The following is a 25,945-nucleotide window of genomic DNA, read 5'->3' as shown; positions in this document are numbered from 1 at the left end:
TGTAACAGTGAACTCAAAGTCTTGTGCTGTAAGATAACAGGTCACGCAGCTTATCAGCTTCAACACAGACTTTAAAACCAGCTCTAAAGGGTTTTATGACCTTATAACACTTAGAAAATCACTAATTATTCATACAGTAAGCTGAAGTGTCAGTGGGCTTTCTTTAGGTGGAAGACACACACTCTGCAGTATGATTATTGCTCTTTTTAATGGTTATTGGTCTGCAGAAAAGCTTTAATCACCTGGATACTTGACGTTATGCAATGTCAGGAATATGTGAGTGATGAGTGATGCTATATTTCATATCAAATATATATATACACACACAAACACACTCACACACAAACACAAACACACACACACACACAAACACACTGCACACACTCGTATATATTACTTTAGTAAATAGTAATATTTAAGAACAAATTGGTGTTTCTTAACTTTTGACTGCTGAAGAATATACAAAAATGGAGTCAAATTTGGTCCTCGTCTTCTTTGTTCAGGTTCTATCAACTCAAGTCCTTCTCTACCTCTTCCTCTTCCTGGGCCTCCTCCTCTATCTCCTTCTCCTCTTCCTGGGCCTCCTCCTCTATCTCCTCTTCCTCTACCTAGGCCTCCTCCTCTATCTCCTTCTCCTCTGGCAATCCGGGGCTTTGTAATGACAAGGAAGTAACCTCACAATCCTTATCTGTGTCTAAGGTGTGAAAATGTGTGTAGAGTTTTACAAATCACTGTGTGTAATGTTTTGCAAAAAGGGTGAAGCAGACATTGTGTGTAATGTTGTGCAAATCTGTGGAGGTGTTTTGCTCATTGGAGTAGAATTTTGCAAATTGTGTGGAAATTTTTATTGTAGTGTGTAAACAATCGTAAAAAACTGTAAAAAGAGTAGATATGGAACACTGCCGCCATCTAGTGGAAGGTTAACGTTCTACACTGGAACTACAGTGTAAATGTATTAACTTAATAACAATCACACAAACTACTACAGAGTTGAACAAAGTCTGTGTTGAATTTGTTTTAGTTTTAGCTGGTTAACTGGAAAAATGTATCAGAATCCATTGTAAACTGTAAATTGTCCATTGTAAATTAGTTATCACTGCGCAGGCCGCATTGGTCGGTTTGAGCCACCAGGTGGCGCATGTGTCCGTATCAAACTCACTGAGGCGTCTACAAATACTGCCTGATGGGTTAACCACGTGTTATTATTATTATTATTATTATTATTAAGTATAGTAAATAATAATCTTATGCTTCCATAAATTATCAGTGTATTTATTCAGAGTTAAAAGTCTACTGAGATTCACGGTACCTTAAAATCAGTTTTCTTTAAAGGGCTTACGTTTATTTTTTGTTTAACATTATAAGTTTATTTTAAGTTATAAGTTACTAACAGCTATGACAGACAACACGTGGGTCACAGTAAGTGAAGACGTGGGTTGGTTTTCAGTCAGGCGCTCGCGGGTCAGACTCGATGGGTCTTATGTAAGAGGCGCGAGCGGCGGCGGAGCGTCATTCAGCGGCGGTCGCGAGGTGAACTCACGATAATGACAGAAGTGATTTTAGTCTTATTTATCATGTTAGTTAATGTCGCATCATGAGTTTATGTTGAGATAAAGTTTGATTTTAGTCATAACCGTCGACTCGGGAAGCGGAAGAGCGCGGAATATCGATCCGTGATCGGTTATTGATCATTATGCCGCCCATCGAGAATGAGGCGGGTCGCGAGCAGATCCGATCGAAGATCAAAGAGCTGATCGATGCTAATCAAGTGCTGGTGTTCAGCAAGAGCTTCTGTCCCTTCTGCGTCAAGGTGAGTGAAGAGACGGCCTCAGAAACACAGTTCGTGTCTCCTCAAACACACAGAGAGAGTTCCGTCATAAGAAAGAAGTAGGAAAGTTTGTGAAAGATGATAAAAGTCTTGTTAGCAGCGGTTGGTAACGTTAGTGTGTATTAGCGATCATTAGCCAGGCAGCGAGAAGTCCATGTAAATGTGTATAATTAGGTTGCGTTTCAGTTGTTTTAAAAAGCTTTATTTTGAAATAATAATACAAGTTCTACAATTATTAAAAAAAACTAAAGCCAGTAATTTGTCAAGGTCATGTATTATTGATTTTAGGCTTCAAGGGGTTTGTTATGAATAGTGTGAAATATGGAGTGTGAGCTATAATAGAAAAACATTATTCAAGAAATTGTGTTCTTAAAGGGTTAAATTTATGCTGTAATCCAGCACTGTCTATTTAGGTTATTGTTAAACGCAGCATAAAGTAGGCAGAATTAAACAATTAAATATCAAATATTGACTCATCACTTGTATGATAAAACAATTGTTAGTATAAACAATATGATCCTGGTCTATCATGCATCTGTAGACTTTAGTGAGTCTTTCTTCAGAGAAGCAAGCGTGTGTTGGAGGGCAATAATGACAGCAAAGGGTACAAAGCTGCTTTTAGAAATACCCTGAAAGTTAATGAAGATTGTTTATAATTAGTGTTTTCATAGATGTTATGTTTTAGACTTTAAGATAATCTATAGTAATTGTAAACATTATAACCGTTTCTGTTCAGGTAGATGAGCTGGTTTGGTCTGTAGATCATGACTGAAGATGTGAGCTGCCACTTTCAGAGTAAACTAGTGATGGAAATTAAACCAGCAGGTTGTGAATTATTAGAATACAAAGTAGCTGTAGATGGCACCGTTCTTTCCACAACCTGAATGATTTTACTCCTTTGTAGTTTTGTGATCTTGAATGGTTTTGAGCACCGCACTTCTGTTGCTCAAGTACTTCACCGATCACCTGAGCATTTATTCATGCAGTTCCTTTAATGCACCGGAGTTAGTGATGCCGTGCATTTAAAAAGCTGTGATAGATCTTTTTCTGCCTAAGAGAAAACGTGAGTCTTGTTGAAACACTAACATGTGTGGTTTTCTTTAATTCCAGGTGAAGGAACTCTTTAAAGAGCTGAATGTCAAGTGTAATGCCATAGAGCTGGACCTGATGGGTAAGAGCACAATAGCTATTTTGCATATTAAGTTACTTTTATAGTAATTCCTTTCTTTAGAGTGAAATGAGAGACATGGAGGAAGTGCCAGTCACTGCTCTTTGTATTCTTCAGCTGATGGAAGTAATAGCAGATTAATGTCTGTTAATATTGTCTGAAATAATGCATGTGAAACACTTTATTATTTAATTTTTAGGTGAAATAAGGTCTTAAATAGGTTTCATTTCTATTTGAAGTTACTCAAGATTAAAATAAACTCAAGTATGGTTTTCACCATCAAAATAGTTGGTGTGGTACTAAACAAAATTTAAAACAAGTGTTTTTCTTTTTTCTAAAAGTTAAGTTTTAGCATTTTAAAACAATTAAGTTTTTCGCAATGTGAAATAAATGCATTTTCTCTAGTAGTCTCAGGCTTTGCACTCTATTGTGTTTTAATTTGTTTACCAGGACAGTTTATCTTCACCAGCAAGTGGGCCAAATTATAATACTGGCGAGTCTAAATATTTTGTCAGTGATGGCTGCTGTCTACAGAAACTGGTTCTGAGATTACAGTATACTATTTGTTGACTACATAAGTACTCAAACTAGATGTTTACTACATTTGTTTTGCTGAACATGCAATTGCATAACATGCGTTTTTACATGAAGTTCTTCCTGATATGCAAGGATACCGATTATGCATGTTATCTGTATGTGTTTCCACTTCAGCTAATATTATGTAATGTTCATGTTTAAGGTTATTGAACTTTTACTGCTTCATTGACGGAGCTGAGCTGAAGTGCTCTTGCATGTGTTCTCTGAACATTGTGCTGAATCTCTTAAGTTAATGTTTAAGTGTTGGCCGTGATGGACGACCTGCTGAGTCACTCCAGCTCCAGCGTTACTAATGTCTAAAAATCATCTTCCTCTTCTTGCTTTCATTCACTCATCCGCACCCTCCTCCATGTCTCATTCATATCTCATGCTCTCTTTATCTCGCTGTCCATGCGCAGCTGTTCATCTCATGTTCGTAGCATGACCCTGATAATGGATTCTCTGGCGAACAGCTCTAAACCTGATTAGCTGCTGTGTTTTTTTTTCGTCTGTGTTTGGAGCCAAACATCGCTTTCAGAAGCAGGCGAGCAGTGCCAGATCCGAACCTGATTCGATTATTGGAGAGCTGCCCATGTGGTGTAGATGTGAAACGTGAGCGGTGAGATCCTGGCTGATCATGTCTGATGTGTTTCAGAGGACGGAACCAACTACCAGGACTTGCTGCATGAGATGACGGGGCAGAAAACCGTCCCCAACGTCTTCATCAACAAGAAACACATCGGAGGCTGTGACAAAACCATGAAGGTGTTGATTTTTCTGACTAATCTGTGCATGTTTCCAGCTGGGTCTCACTGGCCAGACTTTTGAGTGTTTTCATAATTGCTGGGATTTATCATGTGCGTGCCAAAGAACACCAGAGTAATTAGTTGGTCGTAGACTTTGGGCTCAGAATTTCCCTCTTTTGTTAATTATTAGCAGACATAATGTCATTTCCAAAAGCAAAGGGTGTTTTACAGTTTTCACTCTTCATTCATATTTCTCATAGATTTGATGGTGTGAACCTCTCCAACTTTAGTTATAGAATGAAGAATAACCAAGTGACCTATTGCATTTGCTAAAGTGTAATTTCATGCATGCTGTTCCAACACGGTTAACTAAAAACCAGTGGTTTTCCATTCTGAGGCAGTTCTTGCTTCAGTTCATTGTCAAGGGGAGCTGATGGTCATAAGTGTGTTTCAGAGGACGGAACCAACTACCAGGACTTGCTGCATGAGATGACGGGGCAGAAAACCGTCCCCAACGTCTTCATCAACAAGAAACACATCGGAGGCTGTGACAAAACCATGAAGGTGTTGATTTTTCTGACTAATCTGTGCATGTTTCCAGCTGGGTCTCACTGGCCAGACTTTTGAGTGTTTTCATAATTGCTGGGATTTATCATGTGCGTGCCAAAGAACACCAGAGTAATTAGTTGGTCGTAGACTTTGGGCTCAGAATTTCCCTCTTTTGTTAATTATTAGCAGACATAATGTCATTTCCAAAAGCAAAGGGTGTTTTACAGTTTTCACTCTTCATTCATATTTCTCATAGATTTGATGGTGTGAACCTCTCCAACTTTAGTTATAGAATGAAGAATAACCAAGTGACCTATTGCATTTGCTAAAGTGTAATTTCATGCATGCTGTTCCAACACGGTTTACTAAAAACCAGTGGTTTTCCATTCTGAGGCAGTTCTTGCTTCAGTTCACTGTCAAGGGGAGCTGATGGTCATAAGCGGATGCTTCAGTTAGTGAGCTTTCTGCTGCAAAAGCCTCACCCGCACACACCCTTTCATTTTTTTTCATTTTTTTTAGAATAATTATAGGTAGTTAAAAGGTAATGAAAATGTTGCTGACTGTCCCACATGTCTGCTAGAAGGTATTCTATCCTATTTAATTTACAGAATTGCTCTCATCACTGATTCAGGGCAGGGCTTTCAGTTTCATTTTAAATGCATCAGGTTCACTCTTTGAAATATCTCATGTCAGCATTTGATTTTTATTTCTGTGAATTTATAAATGGCAAACGCAGTTCTAGAGTCTTATGGATTTGTTGGGGATTTGTGAGTTGTGACTGGGAGTTGCCATAGACCTCCTGATTAAATATTAGAACCATATCAAGCTGCAATGTCTAGGGTGACTATTTCGGCTTAACTACTTCATACATTTTTATTTTTAAGAGTGTTGTTTAAAATATAAACAATGTAATACTACTAATAATATAAATAATACTTTTTCAGCCCTTATATCAAGTCGTTTTTGCTGTTGTGATGATTTGTTTTAGAGTTTGTTCTCAATGGGCATCTAACTGTCTGGATATCTTGACCTTGGTAACTTTTAAATTGACAGACACAATTCCAGAAATAATTAAAAGCAACTTCTCACAGTATTTTAGCATGTAGATGGCACCAATGATGCTCCAAATGCATTAAAACGTGCCGTTCTGTGACACAGATGCATGCATTGAGGTTCATTCTTAAGGACTTTTTTTTTCTACTGTAAACTAATTCACCTGTTCATTTGTTGAGTTTTTGTTAGTTACCCTATCAGAAGGCTGCTTTTGGTTTCTATATATATGATATGTCTGCTCATCAGTGTCTAATCACTATTGCATCTGTCTGTAGATCTGTAGAGTATAAAGCAGCTCTGTGGGAAAGACGTTTGGTAATCGAGCTGAATAATGCTCAAGCACCTCTTCACCATGCCTCTTATCAGCATCGTTTTTATGCTCCTGCTAATGATGGGTTTGTTGTCGTGGTAACAGGCACACAAAGATGGCGTCCTGCAGAAGTTGTTGGGTGAAGGCAGTGAGGTGTTCGACTATGATCTCATCGTCATTGGCGGTGGTTCTGGTGGTCTGGCGTGCTCAAAGGTGAGTTAAATTACACCAAGATCCTTCATTTATAATGCTGTGTAAATACTGTATGTGTGTGTAGGGTGAATTCAGGTCAAGCGAGCCGCTTTGTCGTCTCTGAGTTTCAAGTTACTTGCATGAATCCTGTTTTAGGTCTTGGTGTTAGCATTTTTTTATACATTTAAGCTTTTGACATGCAAGAAGTAAAATATAGATCTAAATAAAAATTATTTAAGGCACAGTGTTACACCAACACAATTTTTTTCTGTAGGCTATACCTAGTATTAAGCCACAGTATTAATTTTTTTTAATACAAATAATGTGTATATTTTATTTATTCTCTATTTTTCTCTATTTATACTCTATTTTTTTTATAGTCCGTTTGTATGAATTTTAAAATTATCGATTTTTCTTTTATGCCAAAAATCATTAGGACATTAAGTAAAGATGAAGATATTTTGTAAATTTCCTACTGTAAATATATCAAAACTTAATTTTTGATTAGTAATATGCATTGCTAAGAACTTCATTTGGACAACTTTAAAGATGATTTTCTCAATATTTCGATTTTTTTGCACCCTCAGATTCCAGATTTTCAAATAGTTGTATCTCAGCCGAATATTGTTCTATCCTAACAAACCATACATCAATGGGAAGCTTATTTATTCAGATTGCAGATGTTGTATAAATCTCAATTTTAGAAAATTGACCCTTATGACTGCTTTTGTGGTCCAGGGTCACAAATGTCAAATTAAGAAGTGAAGGTGCACAGTAACGCTTAATTATGTTGCCAGCAAAATCATCAGAAACATAAATCCAAACTCTATAGGAGCGCATGAGCAGTTCTGTGGGTTTTGCACATGTATCTGATTTTAACGCCGCCTCTTCCTGCACAAACAGAAAACAGCCGCCTTGGGGAAGAAGGTCATGGTTCTGGATTATGTTGTTCCCACACCGAAGGGCACAACCTGGGGTAAGAAAACCGGAATCAAAAGCATGCAGGTTTAATCAAAAATGACTTGTAATAAGATGATAATAAGATGTTTCTGTCCAGGTCTGGGTGGCACGTGTGTGAACGTGGGCTGTATTCCCAAGAAACTGATGCATCAAACGGCCCTGCTGGGCACAGCCATGGAGGACGCACGCAAGTTCGGCTGGGAATTCAGTGATCAGGGTGAGTCGTATATTCAGCACGGCCGGAAATATGAAGCTCTACATGGTACACAGCGGTACATGATAAACTGGCTCTTTTATATGGATTGCCGATAAGAATTACATCACATGATTTAATGCATTCCAGATAGAAGAAGTAAAAGTAAACGTGAGTTCTTCATGCGGTACAGATTTTAAGGCCGTATGCGTGAAGGCTTGAAGTTGTGATGCAATTTTGTGATTTCTGATCTGAAGACATGTTTCAGATTGATTTCCTCTTTCTTTGAAAGAGTTTCGGTATATGTTTTTTAATTCTGTGACTGCAACCTTGTGAATATTTCTTGAAATGGTTAAAAAGACTGTTACGAGAGTCCTCATTTATATTTGTAATCGAAAGAGTTGTTAATGTGAGATTTAACTCCAGAAATCTTCATAATACACAGGACGAGTGATCATTGCAACATTCAAAGTGTTGCTTTCAAAAGCTTCCCTTAATGGTCTTAATGTAGATTTCTTTTTGTCCATCTCCTGTTTTAATTCGCATTCTCCTCAAATATTGGCTTTTTATTAAAGTGACTCACAACTGGGAGACGATGAGGACCGCGGTGAATAACTACATCGGTTCACTGAACTGGGGCTACAGAGTTTCCCTACGAGACAAAAACGTCAATTATGTCAACGCCTACGCTGAGTTTGTGGAGCCGCACAAGATCAAGGCAAGTGTATTCTGACTCAAGCCGAATGTCTTCCATGTATTGTAAAGGCAAAGCCGTTTTCTTGGGCAGAGCTAATGGACAGCTAAAATGAACCTAAAAGAGATCCAAGTCCACTACAGGTTCAAATACAATGTGAATGCAAAGAGAACTTGTTTCTTTTCCACTAAGGAAGTTTGAGTTTGATTCTTTTAGAGATAAAATAAGTGTAAAGCGTAATTAATTACTACTTTAGGGAAAGCATGCCTTAATGTCACAAGGCATTGCTTGGAATAGGAGAGCTGCTGTTTCTTGTAACTTAGTCTAAATGGCACTAGTATTAAATGCTAAAAGTGACATATTGCTTTCCAATAACAGTCACAATCTGCCAAAACCTGCCCTCGTCTCACCTTTTTGTTTACTCTTCCCAACAGGCCACAAACAAGCGCGGTAAAGAGATGTTCTACACTGCAGCTAAGTTTGTCCTGGCGACGGGAGAGAGGCCTCGTTACCTGGGCATCCCTGGAGACAAAGAGTACTGCATCACCAGGTGAGCTAAGACTCTGAGTTCACCACGGTAAACTCGCTCTGGAGAGCCGCTTAATCGCAGCTGGACCTCAGGGGGTCGTTACTGGTTTATTTACAGGATTTATTGATTTAAAGCGGATTCATTCTCAGTCACTAAGCACACAAGCATGACTTGTCGAATAAGAGGAGGATTTCCTTCTATAGCTCTGATATGAACGGCATAAATGTGGAAAATGGTCATGTGGCTACTTATTTTTAAATAACATACTTGTCCCTTTGCTCCTTTGGGCAGAGTATGACATAAGCCTTGTTCAGACTGTCAGTCAGAATCCGATTGTTTGTGATTGGAATCCGATTTAAGTGATTGGCTGTCCACACTGTATTTTTCAACTGCTCAGATTTGATTTGTGTGTCCCATGACGCTCTATCGTTTTACATCTGCATATCTGCATTGGTTTCCATTTCCAATGTTGTCTTACAGCGTGACCACATGTTGTTATCGTGCTGGCTTATATTATGTCTTATGAGTAGAGCTGGGTGATAAATCGATAACGATAATTATCGCACGATATAAATTTCCTCGATAAACGATAACAAGAGGTCGATAAATGTTCGATATAATGTTTGAGGCAAAGACGAAGCGAAAGAGCGCTAGTCATTTGAAGTGCGCCACTCGGAGCGTTTATCCGCTCGGATCAAAGTTCAAACAGCGGCGCGAGCTTCACTAGAGCAGATGTGTTACTCGCTGATGAGTCTCGGTCAAACTGTGCTGTGAGATCCAGTGTGAAGCGCTTGCATTCAGCGAAGAACACTAATAACTCTGTTTACAGCCAGATGAAACGGCGCTGACAAACAGGAGAAACACTGCGCAACGATACAGTTAGAAGACTTTTTAATCTACAAATTGCCATTTACCATAGATTTACTGTAGTAGCACTAACTGCACCACGGTATTGTGTCAGAAATGTGGGTATTTGTGTCAAATGTATATTATTAATAACGAACATAAATCTAAATCTACATCCTAACTTAAGCTACTATCAAATGTGTATTTCTAAGAGACAAAAATTTTTATATTATTATTAATATTATCAGGCAACACAAACCTGTTTCTTGATTTGAAACAATATTACTCATTCGAACGTGCAGAACTAAGAAATGTTTTTCTTCTAAGATATTTATTTAAAGGGGTCCTATTATGCTCTTTTACAAAGTCTTGATTTTGTTTTGGGGGTGTACTAGAACATGCTCTCATGCTTGGTGGTTCGAAGAACACATTATTTTTCACATTATTTACATTATTAAAATACCTTTCTCCCCAGGCTGGCACAAACGGCTCGATTAGTTCCGGCTTTGATGAAGGTCCGCCTTCCGAAAAACAAAATGTGATGTGATTGGTTAGCTGTCACAGTGCGTTGTGATTGGTGAACAGCTTAGAGGGTGTTTCAGTACTGCCACGCCCCTTGCTCCGTCTTTCAACAAAAGCTTTTGGCGAATCCGGCACTACTCAGTAGTACTCACTCGTGATGTGGAAGCTGTCCTCGGTAAAATGCGCAGCACACAATAGCAAATTGGGGTGATTATGCTCAGGAACAGAGTTAAAAAGTAAATTGCAACCACTGTTTCATGACATCATCCACTTTCGGAAGCCCAAACAAAGACGTTTGGGCACGCTGCGCCGCTGCCTGCAGCGTCTTCACACACAAACGAAACTTACTAGAAAAGTGTGAAGTGGGACATAATATAGGCCTACCTCTGTAAATAAATACAATTTAAATTCACGTCTCGCACACTTAAATGCCCTTTGTATGGAACACATACGCTCCCTTCGAACTGGAATCATGGAGGAATATCCGGTAATGTCCACTTCGCAGGGCACTTACAGTCAAATATAACAAACGTATGAAGCAAATCATTCTAATATGCTGATTTATTATTAGAATTATCAACAGTTGTGCAGCCAAATATTTTTAAGTTACGCCTTCTTTCTTTGCGTGAATATTTGGGCGGCGTTATGCAAATCTTGCCACATAGTGAGGTAGATATGTGGGGGCGTGTTCGAACGAGCCGTTTTAGGTAGGTGTGGCTGACTCTTAACTTTTATAAAGAATATCTCTTTGGATTTGAGACTTTAGTCTTTGCAACTTTACAGATCTTCTTTATGCACCAAGAGCTTGTAACACTCCAAAGAGAAAGGAAAAAATGAAATGGCGTCATATGACCCCTTTAAATTTGCAAGAAATTTAAAATTTGACATTTATCGTGATAATTATCGATATCGGCTGATATGAAAAAAACATTTTCGTTAGGGATATACCGATACTGGTCTCCTGTACTCGTACTCGTTAAAATGCCCCGATTAACCAACTAACATTATACATACTCTTTTGGTTTCTGTACCCAATATTTAAAAAATGTACGAATGCAATAAAAACATCGGTATCGGTACTCGGTATCGGCAAGTACCAAAAATAAAAGTATCGGTATCGGGCGAGTACTGGAAAAAGTGGTATCGGTGCATCCCTAATTTTCGTGATAATTTTTTAGGCCATATCTCCCAGCCCTACTCATGAGGAAGCGGCAGAAACGTAGGAAAGCTTGAATGCATGGCTTTTTTTTTTCCCTGTGTGGTGTGCAGACCAGCAGTATATAGTCATTTTCCGCTCGACTTGCACTTCGCAACAACACAGCCTTGTTTCTGCAAAGACATTCAGCGTGTTACAAACGGCATCTGACGTGTTTAGTTTTTACATGTGTATGACGTGAGAAACTGACACAGGCAAATAAGCTGTTTGAAATCTGATCTGAGCGGTGAGACTGAAACTGATTACCAGAAATGCGTTTTGCATAGGGTTTTATACGTATGAATGTTGCTTGAAATGGATTAGTAAAAATCAGATTTCATGTGGTTTATTTATTTATTTTTTTTTCTGTTCTTGTTTGCTAAATATGATCGGATTCCAATCGGATATGCACAAAAAATATTTTTGAACAGAGTCTGAACAAGGCCACAGTAATGTTCAATTTCAAATAGAGTTTGGCCCTTGATGTAACAAGCCTTTAAACTGAATGCCTGCGTGTTCTTTTACGACTCGCGTCTGAGATTTCCTGATGGTTCATTCATCTTTTATCTGATAAGGAAGTGAGTGGCAGGTGTTTGGCAAGACTCAAGCCTCTGCGGCTTTCAATATATTGACTTTTCTCTTTGTATCCGTTTACGAAGTTCTGTATGTGTCTGAACTTTTGTCTACATTTGAGGAAACGTGATCCGTCTGTGTGTCCTCACTGGTTTTGTTCATTATTCGCAGTGATGACCTGTTCTCATTGCCCTACTGTCCCGGGAAGACTCTTGTCATCGGTGCGTCGTATGTGGCTCTGGAGTGCGGGGGGTTTCTGGTCAGTTTGGGGCTGGATGTGACCGTCATGGTTCGCTCCATTCTGCTGCGAGGATTCGATCAGGACATGGCCAACCGTGCGGGAGATTACATGGAGACACACGGGGTCAAATTCCTCAGGAAGTTTGTTCCTACCAAGGTTGGTGCATGTGTGCTGTTAAACATTACTGAAATCTGAAATGATGCTTTATCTGTCGCAGCTGCGGTTATGAAATGCTCTTTAGGAGTAGTATGATCATGGCCTCTTTACTCACCTTTTGTTGGTGATAAACGATTATTATTTTTTCTACAGATTGAGCAGCTTGAAGCTGGAACTCCAGGCCGACTTAAAGTGACGGCCAAATCAACCGAGAGTGATGAAATCATTGAAGGAGAATACAATACTGTGAGTATCATGTCTGTGTGGCCAAAAAGCAGAATTCGTTTTAGATATCATTGAAGTACATCAGGTTTTATCTTGTCTGCTATTTCTGGCTATGTTTCAAAACTGGTGAGCTGTCCTGCTGTCAATCCTAACCCTGCATAGGCATCTCCTAATGCATGCTTTCAGATTAACTGAAACCTCATAATTGACCTGATTTGGAGCAATCCATATTGAAAACAACTCTGTACAAATATAGGTCATCAAGGGTAACACAGGAGACTAAAGACTCGTGAAAATACATAGCATGCACAAATATTGGGAAAAAATAAATGTATGCATACTAGGGCTGTGCAATATATCGAAATATCGCAAATGTACATATCGCAATATGCATATCGCTACAGCTTGCAATATTTGGGGCCATGAACAAAAGACAAAGAGAAAATCACTCACTGCTCTTACCTAAATAACTTTTGTAGCTTAAATAAGAATCAGTGCATATTGAATTCAAAGAGTAAATACTAAGCAGTGTTTTATTTTTTAAAAGTAAAAACTTTTTATTATTCAGTTCCTAAACTCATGGTAAAATTATTACACTAATGTTAAAATGATATTTTTATGTAACACTCGAGTAAAACACTACCGTTCACTTTCAGAAGTTGTTACAAATACAAATAACCATATATATATGACACAAGATAGTTATAGAAGTTATAGAAGATACTGACTCGGCAACAGCTGAGTAAAACTGTTTCATCTGAGCATGTGGCACTTTAAGCAGTATCGTATCGCATATCGAATATCGCATTATTTAATGAGTTATCGCATATCGCATTTTTCTTCAATATCGCATAACACTACTGTTTGCTAACCAGAAAGCATCCCACCACAGAGATCAGGGCTATAGACAGGGGAACAATGGACCTCTGGGGGAGGGGAGGGGTGGTACTTTGGTTCCTCCCTGCCTATTGTCTGGAAAGCAAGTCGTTGTGAGCATGAGCTCCTGTAAGCCGACTCTTCTCAGAGCTGGAACATGAGATATGTGGCCTTGCCGGGCCCCTGATCTGCCCAGGGCCTGTGCCTAATGAACCGCAGTGGACCGCAAAAATGCATAACATCATGTTAGAACATCCAGCTAAAGCTGTTTTGTTTTAGAATTTGGATCTAATTGGTTCATTTGAAAATGTTTCACACAGCTCTGAAATTCTGTAAAAACAGTAATATTGAGTTATTACAATTTTAAATAATGGTTTTCTATGCAAATATATTGTAATTTATTTCTGTGATTAAAGCTGTATTTTCAGCATCATTACTCCAGTCTTCAGTGTCACATGATCTTCAGAAATCATTCTAATATGCTGATTTGCTGCTCAAACATTTGATTATCAATGTTGCAAACAGTGAATGCTGCTTCAAAGAATCCTTTAAAAAAAGCAACACAGTTTCCACAAAAATATGATGAATAAAGTTCAAAAGAACAGCATTTACTTGAAATAGAAATCCATTGTAACTTTGTCTTGACTGTCACTTTTGAACAATTTAATGCGTCCTTGATGAGTAAATAATTTGTTTCCAAGTTATGTTTTTAAACAAAGATTGGTGAAAGATTGCAGTTACGGGGAGTTTAAAAGCAGTAATGTGGAGTATTTTGTCAAAGCACTCACATCAGTTGTTTAATATAAACCTTCACTGGAGTTGTACAGTTAGACTACTGTTTAAGGTGGATGAACAATGCTTTGCTCATTTGTTTTTTTGAAATTTTATTATTATTAATATATGTTTTTTTTTGTTGCCGTTTCTTTTATAACTGCGGGAGGAGTCTGGTGTTTCTGTGGTAATCAGCAGTGTCACATTCCTTTTAATATTTCTAATGTTTTGTGTGTCTCTGCAGGTGTTGATCGCAGTGGGTCGTGACGCCTGTACAGGAAAGATCGGTCTGGACAAGGCTGGAGTTGAAGTCAATGCCAAGTATGTCTCTTTCATTTGAATAGTTTATTTTGGTCATCTGTCCTCACAGTCCCTCCCACATCCCATAACAAAGTGCTTGTTGTCATGGTAGCTCTTGAGAGGGCGGGTTCTGGAGTGTCACTGTGAATCAGCAGTATTGACTTTGGGAACTGTGTCTGACCTTAGGACACATGGACTGTGTTTATAGAGCGCACTGGGTCAGGAAGGATTCAGCTAAATGTTTCCATTCAGTAGTGTGGGACGATTAATATTAATTCACACATGCACTGAAGTGAGAAGTGTGTGTGTGTGTGTGTTTGAGAGAGAGGTTTAGATCCGTTCCCAAGCAGAATCATGTGATTCCATATGACCCACATGCATATGGGAGTGATGCATGGCTCCTTTATGGTTCCTCTGTATGAGCGACTCCCCGAGTATTTACAGATTTGTGATTTGAAATGCTGAGTTGCTCATTTCAGTTTAGTAATGCACACAATGTGTCATTGTGCACAAGTTACAGTAACACGGAGTCTTCCTAGATTGCAGAAGTGAGCTGAAGTTGATGTAATGTGACTTTTATATGACAAAGCATTTTTCGTTGATGCTTTTCTGCAGCAATCTCAAGAAGTTTTATTTGTGCTTTAGACAAACTCGTGGCTTGAAGGTGCATGCGTGTTAAAATGTAGGTGTATCAAAACATTTAGGGGCACAATGACAAAGTACACTAGGTTTTTAAGTGTTTGTTTCAAACTGTATTTAATAATGGTAATTATTTATAGGCCTATCTTAAACTGTTAAAAATGAGACCGTTATTAAAACTGAAAATGGAGAAATATAAAAAAATAAACGCTGAGAAAGTTATGCTATAAAAATGAATTACAGTTATTATACTTTATTTATTATGCTATAATTAAAAAGAATTCTAAAAATAACACTGGCTTGTATACCATTTGTTGGTCTTGATTTCAACATTTTACGAATACATTTTAAAATCAAGAGGTCAATCAAAAATCAAAGGGGCTCAATTTTTTAATTTTCAAACTGTATTTAATTATGTAATTATTTATAGGCCTACATTAAACTGTATAAACCGTACATATACACATCACTCATGGATGGATGGATAAACGGATGGATAGAACGCACAACATATTTGTTAAATGAAATCATAGCTTTTTGAAGTTAAAAGCTATTTCTGTTTTTTCCATCACCAAGTTTAAGACCTCTTTAAGTGATAATTAAGATGTTTGTTAAATCATGTTTAAGACTTTTGATTAGATTTTTCATAAAACATAAGTATTTTCATTTGTAGGGTCATAAATACATCTTACATTTGAGTTCATGCATATCTATTTTAAGTCGCAAATGAGTGAAATGCTTGCAACTGTAAAACAATATTTTAGTCATTGACATGAATGCACAAATCTATTAAAACCTCAATACAAACGTTTTGATGCTTTGAGGGGAAAAATGGTAGATTATGATCCTGCTGTTCACAATAATGACAAATGTTCCGCAACCGAGTAATACAACGTGAAAAGATGTTTGAGAAGGGAATGCAAGTAAACCGATTCGGATCAAGCATCAGAAGCAAGTGTGAAATGGACTTTTAATGTGAGTCCTTCATATTTCACTGTTTGTTGTTGGTGTACACGCAGTCTTTACTTAGTCCTCAAGACTTAGACTTCGCTCTACCAATGCTAACATTGAGTCGTTTTCTGATCCTCCGTCCAGGAACGGGAAGATCCCAGTGAACGATGAGGAGCAGACCAACGTTCCTCACATCTATGCCATTGGAGACATCCTGGAGGGGAAGTGGGAGCTCACGCCTGTGGCCATTCAGGCCGGGAAGCTTCTGGCTCGCCGACTGTTCGCTGGAGCTACTCTGAAGGTCTGACATAGTCATGACTGTTCCTGTGTGTTTTTGTGTTATAAATGTTTGCTTGAACTCTGTAGGGCTGTCAAAATGGCTGAAAAACTAAATTCGAATTTTGTACTTGAATATTATCAAAATTCGAATTATATTCGAATTTAAAATGCATAATTTCAGTTAAGGTGAAGAAAAGCTTTTGGCTTCTCTCCTGAGGCCACAAGAGGGCGCATCGAGCAAAATATTACTAATGCACATTTATTCAAAGCATAAGATAACATGACTATCTGTGAAAAAAAAGTGCATAATGTTTAAAATAATGTTTATAAACCAATTATAATTAAGTTGCTTAAACGACTATAAACAAAACCGCATGTATGCATAGTTTAATACAAAGGGCTGAAAGCCAATCACACAGAGTACATTTTTAATTTAAAAACACGAGTTGCAGTGGGATGGGGAAAAACCCACCATAAAGTCTCTGTTTTTTTTGTTTTTTTTTCAAAGTTGAACTTGCATTCATTTTACATGGCTTTCTAAACATGCGGCTCTTTTGTGCGAGACGCGAGTGCAACGCTGATAGATGTCCCTCTAGAAAATGTGCGAACTATGCGTTCTGTGTGAACCGCTCGGTTTCAGTTTTGACGTAAACAAGATCTTCTCCGCATTGATGTTTTCTTTTCCCGCAATATTTAGCCTCATCTAGTGGCTTCAACTGGATAGTTGAACAAAAACATTATAATGCAACGACACTTACATCGTCCATCGCATCTCGTGCGCCGCTGATAAGGCTGCCTCCTTAACGCACACCTAAAATTCGAATGCGGATTTTTATTTTAAATTCAACGAATATTCGAAATTCTAATTTTTTTTGACAGCCCTAAAACTACGTAAATAGCAGTTGGTTTTCTGTGATCTCACCGGTTCCTGTTTCCCTCTCTGTGTCGTTTCAGTGCGATTATGTGAACGTTCCCACCACTGTCTTCACTCCGATGGAATACGGCAGCTGTGGTTACCCAGAGGAGAAGGCCGTCGAGATCTACGGACAGGAGAACCTCGAGGTGCGTGTTTCAAACAGATGTCAGACTGGAAATATTAATAGCCTGTGATGATAATGACTGGTTTTAATGATGTGCTGGTGATTGTGTTGGTCTCTGCAGATCTATCACAGTCTGTTCTGGCCTCTGGAGTTCACCGTTCCCGGTCGAGACAACAACAAGTGCTACGCCAAGATCATCTGCAATAATCTTGACAACGTAAGACATGCATAACTGTCCTCATCCTATGTGAACGTGGTTTGGTTTGTGAAACATTATGATTCTAAGTCATAATTGGTGACTTAACTGGATTTTAGTCATTTTACAGTAAGGTTTAATTCATTCACATTAGTTGAACTAACAATGAACTGTGCTTCTACAAGTGTTGTTATTGATGACTAAAGCTATTATCGTTTCGGTAATCTAAATAAATGGTTAAAAAATGTAATTAGGTTGACGTACTGAAATTACTTGAATTTAGAAAAGCTAAATAGAAATATGAAAAAGCCTATTTAAAATGAACACAGCGTTATTGAAACTTAAAATGGAGAAATAGAAATAAAAATAAAAACAGAAATTAATGCTGTAATTATCAAAAAATAACACTGGCTTTGATACCATCTGTTGATCTTAATTTCAACATTTTACTAATGCATTTTAAAAAATCAAAAGTTGCATCTTTACACTAAACAATGAACAATTGCATTTTTATAACAACCTTGACAGATTCATGCATTCTGCAAAAAATAAAAAAGAAGTTTAACTTCACAAATTTTGCTGTAGTGTTACTTTTTATTTTTTACTTTTAGATTTGTCAGTCAATTAATATTGATGCATCTGTAAATGAGTAATATTCAAAACTATTAATTTTCTCAAATTCACTCTTCCTTCTTTCTTAAACTTGTTTTTTACCCCCCCCCAAGAAATTTGGTATTTACCAATTGGTGTTGTTTTTCTGTTGGCTTGCACGATGCATATTTAGCAAATGCAGTAAAGATGTTGCCTTTCTATTGGCTTTAAATTATATACATGTTCATATTACAGGCTCATTTCTAAGAGGCAGTGACTGATTTCCTTTTAAGAATTGTGTCGTGTGAATGGTTTGCGTTTGATTCCATGCTATCATTACTGTGAGACACTTCAGGAGTATTAACTGCTGTTGTCTGTGTGCAGGAACGTGTGATTGGCTTCCACTATCTGGGTCCTAACGCCGGAGAGGTCACTCAGGGCTTCGGAGCCGCCATGAAATGTGGAATTACCAAAGATCAGCTTGACAACACCATCGGGATTCACCCGACCTGTGCTGAGGTGCATTCCTGTGACCCTACTGCTTCATTATATGTTACGGACATGTCATGTTCTTATTCTTTTGAGTTGTAACATGCTCTTCCCTTCGTTTGTTTCCAGATATTCACCACCATGGAGGTCACCAAGAGCTCCGGCGGAGACATCACTCAGTCCGGCTGCTGAGGTTAAACCCTGCTCGTTTAACAGGCTGTCAAGACTAGTTTAAACTAGTTTATTCTAGCGATTCATCCCTCTCCTCTTGGCCTAAACACACTCGAGTCTCTTTAATTAATCTCAGGTCATCTGAAGGCGTAACATCGTGGTCCGCCCTGCTCTTAAAAGGCTTTTGTGTCTCGCTGTTGTTCCACATGTATGTCACCCTTAACAAACCATGTGAAGGGTGTGTTGTGGGCGGAGTCTGGGAGCAGCAATAAGACATGACAGCCCTTCAGAGGCGGGGCTTCGCTTGCCTAGAGACCAGTGATTGGGGAGGAGATGATGATTGACAGCCTGTTAGACAGCGGGGTTACTCTGCTTTAACTGATTGTCCGAGTCAGAAATGCACCTGTGCTTTACTTTTTTTCTTTCTTACACCTTATAAACTCATGCTCGCGCATTCGCGTTTGGTGCTCTGTGACGTTTTAACCCTTACCCCACGTTCAGTGGCGGGTTACGACTGATGTTTTCTGCACTTGGACTTTAAATAGATAAACTCATGTTAACGAGAACACTGATCTTTGGCCTTTGACTCACGAGGGCCGCATACTTTTGTTTCTTTTGGTTGTAGGAGTCTATTTTTCTATATTTAATAGTGGTTTGTCTTCAGTTGCTCTGCATCATCCCACGTCAGGATCCTAGTAAGACGGATTTCACTTCCCGCTCTCATTATTTTCTGATTTAGCTGTCGAGTAACTGAGACGTGATCGAAGCGCAAACCAAATGCAGCATGTAGATGCTTCCTCAAAGTATTTAAACTAACAGGCGTCACTGAGAGCCGTGTGACCGCAAACTCATTTGTAGTTTGTGATGCCTGTCAGAGCACTTAGAAATATCAATAAAATGTGTATGTTCATATTTTTATAAATATATCACTGGATTACATTACATTAGTATCTGTATGGAGGTTTCATTCAAGTATAAATGCGCGTCTGTTTGTATTTGTTTGACTTGCTGTTTATTTGCTTTCTGGATTATTTTGTTCTATTCGTCTCATCATTCGCTCCCTTTTGCTTTCTAAGGATTCTTACATTTACTGTCACTCAGCTCCTGATAATTGTACAATATTTCAATAGTATCTGTTCAAATTATATTCATGAACTTTAATAAAACTATGTACACAACTTGAGTTTCTCACAGGTTTATCTGCAGTAAATCACCTCAAACGTGCATTAATCAGTGATGTGTAAGCCTTGAAACTTTAATGAGAATCATAAATTGTGTGCATTTTTTTCAATGTGTTTATACTTTGATTTATCACGGTTTAATGTTCAGTCAATTTAATTAGAAGTTCATAACATTAATATTTTCTGCTGCTTGGTAGGGAACGCAATACCTTATTTAAGGCAGGTGGAGGAAAAATTAAAGTTATTTAAAAGGAGCACAATGCATATCTATTGACCAGAATATGGTCAACTTTTTGCGTAGTATTTCATGTTGGTTATTGCATTAACTGTTGTTTCCAGAGTTATCATTTATCACTAACATTTAGAAGCAGCTTGGAGACGTTTTACTGAAATGAAATAAAACCGAAAATTTCACCTAATACCATTTAATTAAGTTGATCCATGCAAGTCAGCACAACAAAATTAGCTCTAATTTAGTTTAAGTCAATTTACTTACAGCTTTTGTCAGAGCCTCAGATTCGGGTTTCCTTCTCAGTAAATTACACTCTGCAGCTTTTAAGATGTATTTAGATGATTGGATTATGAACGAGATAAATGTAGTTCAGAAACTCTGACAATAATGCATCCGGATAGAATGGCAGCAGCTGATTGGCTGGAAACTCTTGATTCAGTGCACATATCAAACTATAGCTGAATTCAGTTCAGACAGCTCGTCCTTTTGATGATTCTGGATGAATATTCACAAACACGCAGTGGCTTATAAAACCCTCAATTCCTGGACAGCACACCTGTTTCTGTGAAGTGCAGTGCATTCATCTGAGACAAAGAGCGCCGGAGACCTGAGAAAATGATGATAAACACTTCATTTGCATGTGTTTCATTCAGAGAGACAATAATCACAGGCCGATGGATCAAACACGCCTGAGCAGACGTGTGTGAGTGAGTGTGAGTGTGAGTGAGTGAGTGTGAGTGTGAGTTGAGAGCGAGTGAGAGTGAGAGTGTGAGTGTGTGTGAGAGTGTGTCATAAACTGAGTGATTAACACACACATGGTCACAGTGAGTTTGCAGTTCAGTTCATTTAAACTTGTTGTAGCCTAAACCTTACTATTAACATTTGACATGCTGGTTTAATAATGGGTTGGAAAAAGAAAAGAGAAACTCAAAATATAGGATACATTAGGATTTAAAAAAAGACTTTTAGCAAGCTGTTTGCAACTATATGTAGTTATACGTATTAACTAATTGTGATCTTTAGGATACAATTACTATCTTTCTATTAGTAAGGTTATTTTGGTTATTACTCACGTGCTATTACACATGACACCCGCTGAGGAATATCGTTTTATTATTATTATTATTTTTAATTATTATAATTTATTTCATGGTTTATTTAAATATTATAATGTGTTTATTTATTAAATTTATATAATATAATTTATTATTATATTTTTATTTATTATATTTATTTATATTGTTAGATATAATAACGTTAATTATTAAAAGTCTTCTTTGAAGCAGTTAATTTTTTCGACTATCTATTATACATTTAGTTCTGCAGTACATATAAAAAGTGTTCATTTATTGTCCAGAAACAGTGTCTAAATACCAAAACTATTCACACATTTATGAACATGTCACTGTTTACAGCAAGCTAGGTGACAGCAGACGAAATTGCATTTAGCGGAGCGCCGTCTGTCGGTCTATATGTGTATCGCACCTAATGAAACTGCATCGGTCCTTCCTCTCGATTTCTTTCTAATGTTAAACTGACTTCCGGTTAATGTCCTTTCTAGCGAATCATTTCTACTGTTCAGCGTCACGTGAGCTGTGACGTGCGCGCAAAGCGGAAGTGAACGCGGCGGTGTGATGGGGCAGAACCACACATGTCAGAGTTATTATTAATTATCAGAGTTTAATGAAAGGATCAGATGATCGGGTTTAATCTCTGTCAGGATGCCGCTGTTGACTCAGAATAAGCGAATAGAGCGCGTCAACTCAACCGCGGAGCTCTTCAGCAAACACCCGCATCTGAAGGTAACGTTAAGTTACAAAATAATACACAAAAATAATAATATCAGAGCCACTTTAATATTATACTGCAGCATGTATGACTATAATAGACCCTCTTTTTCTTTACAATTTAAACACTTGTGATGTATAAGATAAACAACACCTTAGAAATGCATTTATTTTATTAGTATTGTAATAGTAATATTATACGGCAGTATGCATGCACAGACTGTAATATATGTCGATCTTTGTCTTTAAATACTATTTAAATACAAGATAAACGCCATATAATCAGTTTTTATTTATTTATTTACACGGTGTGGCATGCTGTACATTACTCGTATCTATGCATGCATTTTTACAAGCTCATATTAATTAGATCATATACAGACTACAAGTACTTTTATAAATTTAATTGTATAATTTGCACTGCAGGATTATTGAAGTAAATCTCAAAATGTAAAATTATATAAAATTTTGTTTAATATAAAAATATATTTAAAAGAATATAAAAAAAGCACTTTAATTCCTATGTTATAAAGCGTTAAAAACCCCATCAATTTCCGTGTTGTTTGCCAGTTATGCACATATAGTGTGCAGTACATATAGTATTATATAAAATTTTGTTTAATATAAAAATATATTTAAAAGAATATAAAAAAAGCACTTTAATTCCTGTTATAAAGAGTTAAAAACCCCATCAATTTCTGTGTTGTTTGCCAGTTATGCACATATAGTGTGCAGTACATATAGTAATCAGAGGTGATGTGTGTCTCTTAGGAAAGTGCGCAGCAGTTTGTGTCCAGAAGTCCAGAAGCTGTGGACACTAAACAGCTCCTGTATGTCCAGCAGCGGGAGTTTGCGGCGACCACACCAGCGGACAGTGAGTGTTAGCTCTCCATCTGATGAACGGTGATGTGTTAAACACACTGATGTTTCGCTTTCCTCAGATTCGGTCTCTATCTTGGGATCCGATGACGCCACGACATGCCACTTAGTTGTGCTTCGACACACAGGTAACAGGAGCCTTCATAGAGTCAATATCTGTGTTGGTTTACTGTGTTTGTGTCTGATCCTGTGTGTCTCTGCTGCAGGCAGCGGAGCGACGTGTCTGGCTCACTGTGATGGCTCCAGCACACGGACTGAAGTTCCTCTGATAGTCAATGCTGTCACTTCTAGAAGCAATCCAGCAAAAGAGGGCAGGTGCTGTAGATTCGTCCCACATCGCTGAACAGGAATGTCAGATAGAGAGGACTTTATGTGTGATTTATGGCTGTGTTTGTGTCTTCAGACTGGAGCTGCATCTGGTCGGTGGTTTTGATGACGACAGGAGCACCTCACACTCACTCAGCCTTAGTATTCTGGGTAGGTTGAGTACAAATGCACGGTGAAGATCAAACATTCACTGCGTGATCAGAAACCAGAAGTGTTTCTAAATCTTTTGCATTACAGCTGCCTTTCAAAAGCAGAAGGAAGAGATTCACCTGGAGACGTGCTGCATCACAGGTCAGTCGTGCTCTTCACTGTCATGGGACATTCTTTTGCTTCTATTAGTTTATTTACCTTAAAGATAAATGTGACCCTGGAGCACAAAACCAGTCATAAGGGTCGATTTTTTTAAATTGAGATTTATGCATCATCTGAAAGCTGAATAAATACGCTTTCCATTAATGTATGGTTTGTTAGGATAGGACAATATTTGGCTGAGATACAACTATTTGAAAATCTGGAATCTGAGGGTGCCTTAGCAATGTATATTACTAATCAAAAATTAAGTTTTTATATATTTACGGTAGGAAATTTACAAAATATCTTCATGGAACATGATGTTTACTTAATATCCTAATGATTTTTGGCATAAAAGAAAAATCAATAATTTTGCCCCATACAATGTATTGTTGGCTATTGCTACAAATATACCCCAGCGACTTAAGACTGCTTTTGTGCTCCAGGGTCACATATAATGAAGATTCTGTCATCATTTACTGACCCTCATGTTGTTCCAAACCTGTATGAATTTATTTTTTCTGTGGAACACAAAAGCAGGCATTTTGACAATATCCATACAGCAGCTCATAGTTATCACATATGTCAAAAAAGCCCATGAAAGCAACAGAAAAGTAGTCTCTACAACTTACTCACTATTTTACAAGTCTCAGATCATATGGTGTTTCGTGTGAGAAAAAAAGACCCAAATTTAAGTCACTATTCAGTGAAAATCGCCCCATTTGTTGCGGTGCTAAAATCTCATTTGGCGAGGTTTCCATTTTATTCGATTATTTCGGTCTGTTCTTAGCAGAAAGCTGTTGTATTACTTCAAAGAACATGGAATATAGTGCATGATATTTTTGATAATTGCATAACTATTTCTGTCTCTTTAGACGTGAATGACGTCATCAGAGACGGGATTCATCGGCCCGTGGTGTATGGGATCGGTACTGTACAACATCTCCGTCTTCTCTCAGTAGTGTGTTAAGACACTTCAGCACAAATGTGATGGGTTTGTTATCGGAGTTATGAATTTTCAGTGTTTAAAAAAAAAAAACAGAGCTCTGGACAATGCTAAATGAAAAATAAAAAAAGACACATTTTTGATGTATTCACCAGCTTCACACAGCACCAGAAATACAGCATGACTTTCTTTGCGGTTTTTAGATAAAAATTGCAATTTCTTCAGGCTTGCTGTGCTTTTTTTTGTAGGGCTGCACAATTTGGCCAAAAATTGTGTGATTACGTATCAATATGACTATCAAATAAGAACCATTAAATTAAATAAAGTAATAATTAAAAAATATTAAACAATCAGAAATAGTACTATTGCAATATTTCAATGTAAAATAAGAACAATAAGAACAATAATAATTTATTTGACAGTACTGTAAAACTACAATACTAATATTTATTAATTTCTTAAATTTCAAATGTTAAACCTTTTAAAGCCTCTCTTTTGTTGATTTGTAAGCACTTCCTGTTGCAAGTTTGTGAAGATGTTTGGCATGTGTTTCATTCCCAAATGCACATAATAAGCGACTCCAGAGCAGATGCAGAGATGCAGAGATTTTTTATTTGTGAACTGAGCTGCTCCGAGACTCTGAGAACACTGGATCGCAAGCTGCTCACGTTTAAATGCATGCAATGCCACGCATGCTTCACTCTGAAACACACACAGCTTATGTTTATTTAACTAAACTGCAGCCCTTGTGATTTCATAATCACGTGAAGCCATATCGCAGTCTCAGTTTTATTTGGATGGATCACGCAGCCCTATACGAGACACTGACAGAGCGTTTCTGTCCGAGTTCAGGAGTGAACGTTAAAACGGGTCAGGTGTTTCCAGCTTCGTTCACATGTCGAGGACCAGCGGAGGAGCTCAGATCCGCTCGCACCTTCTCTGGTGCACAGGTACATAGATGAAGCCGTCATGCAATATATAGCACTCATTAAAAATATCTGACTGCTGAATGCTGCGATTGACCAATCAGAATTGGTGGACTGAACTAACTGCTGTATAATCTGAAATATTGGTGTGTGTTATTGACAGATGGTTGAAGTGTATGACTCTAGCAGAGAGCTTGTGAAAATCGACCCGTGCAGATGGACACCAAACAACGACATGGCCTTCTGGCTGTCCCAAGATGATGAAACAATCCTACAGGTCAGAAATCCCCTCACTGCTAGTTTATTGAACCTTTAGACCAAATATGTGACCCTGGACCACAAAACCAGTCATAAGGGTCCATTTTTCGAAATTGAGATTTATGCATCACCTGAAAGCTGAATAAATAAGCTTTCCATTGATGCATGGGTATATTTGGCTGAGATGCAGCTATTTGAAAATCTGGAATCTGAGGGTGCAAAAAAATCTAAATATTGAGAAAATCATCTTTAAAGTTGT

General features: G+C 37.8%; 2 protein-coding genes across 4 annotated transcripts in view; both read left to right on the top strand.

Moving 5' to 3' along the window:
* The first annotated feature begins 1,481 nt into the window (after positions 1 to 1,481).
* On the top strand, positions 1,482 to 20,037 carry txnrd3 (thioredoxin reductase 3). Of its 2 annotated transcripts, XM_016509299.1 has the most exons (16): positions 1,482 to 1,810; positions 2,939 to 2,999; positions 4,228 to 4,337; positions 6,336 to 6,443; positions 7,326 to 7,398; positions 7,480 to 7,599; positions 8,151 to 8,293; positions 8,704 to 8,819; positions 12,106 to 12,331; positions 12,485 to 12,577; positions 14,448 to 14,524; positions 16,238 to 16,394; positions 17,327 to 17,434; positions 17,534 to 17,629; positions 18,584 to 18,718; positions 18,818 to 20,037. In XM_016509299.1, the coding sequence occupies exons 1-16, from the start codon at positions 1,694 to 1,696 to the stop codon at positions 18,878 to 18,880; spliced, it is 1,803 nt and encodes a 600-aa protein (XP_016364785.1). In that variant the 5' UTR covers positions 1,482 to 1,693; the 3' UTR covers positions 18,881 to 20,037. The 2 variants fall into 2 exon arrangements, with proteins under 2 accessions (XP_016364785.1, XP_016364786.1); XM_016509300.1 differs by lacking the exons at positions 1,482 to 1,810; positions 2,939 to 2,999; positions 4,228 to 4,337 and adding an exon at positions 4,773 to 4,882.
* Positions 20,038 to 21,860: 1,823 nt separating this feature from the next.
* ntan1 (N-terminal asparagine amidase) overlaps positions 21,861 to 25,945 on the top strand; it is a 5,429-nt gene continuing 1,344 nt past the window's right edge. For both annotated transcript variants that reach the window (XM_016509298.1, XM_016509297.1), the window contains exons 1-9: positions 21,861 to 22,074; positions 22,831 to 22,933; positions 23,001 to 23,066; positions 23,145 to 23,253; positions 23,342 to 23,415; positions 23,503 to 23,556; positions 24,432 to 24,485; positions 25,355 to 25,452; positions 25,592 to 25,705. In XM_016509298.1, coding sequence (XP_016364784.1) covers positions 21,994 to 22,074; positions 22,831 to 22,933; positions 23,001 to 23,066; positions 23,145 to 23,253; positions 23,342 to 23,415; positions 23,503 to 23,556; positions 24,432 to 24,485; positions 25,355 to 25,452; positions 25,592 to 25,705 — 753 coding nt within the window. In that variant the 5' untranslated portion in view covers positions 21,861 to 21,993. The remainder of the gene's footprint in view (positions 22,075 to 22,830; positions 22,934 to 23,000; positions 23,067 to 23,144; positions 23,254 to 23,341; positions 23,416 to 23,502; positions 23,557 to 24,431; positions 24,486 to 25,354; positions 25,453 to 25,591; positions 25,706 to 25,945) is intronic.

This window comes from Sinocyclocheilus rhinocerous, unplaced genomic scaffold, assembly GCF_001515625.1.
Source record: "Sinocyclocheilus rhinocerous isolate Xijiao unplaced genomic scaffold, SAMN03320098_v1.1 scaffold2159, whole genome shotgun sequence".
In the NCBI taxonomy this organism is placed as follows: domain Eukaryota; kingdom Metazoa; phylum Chordata; class Actinopteri; order Cypriniformes; family Cyprinidae; genus Sinocyclocheilus; species Sinocyclocheilus rhinocerous.
This window is presented reverse-complemented; position numbering and strand designations above follow the sequence as displayed.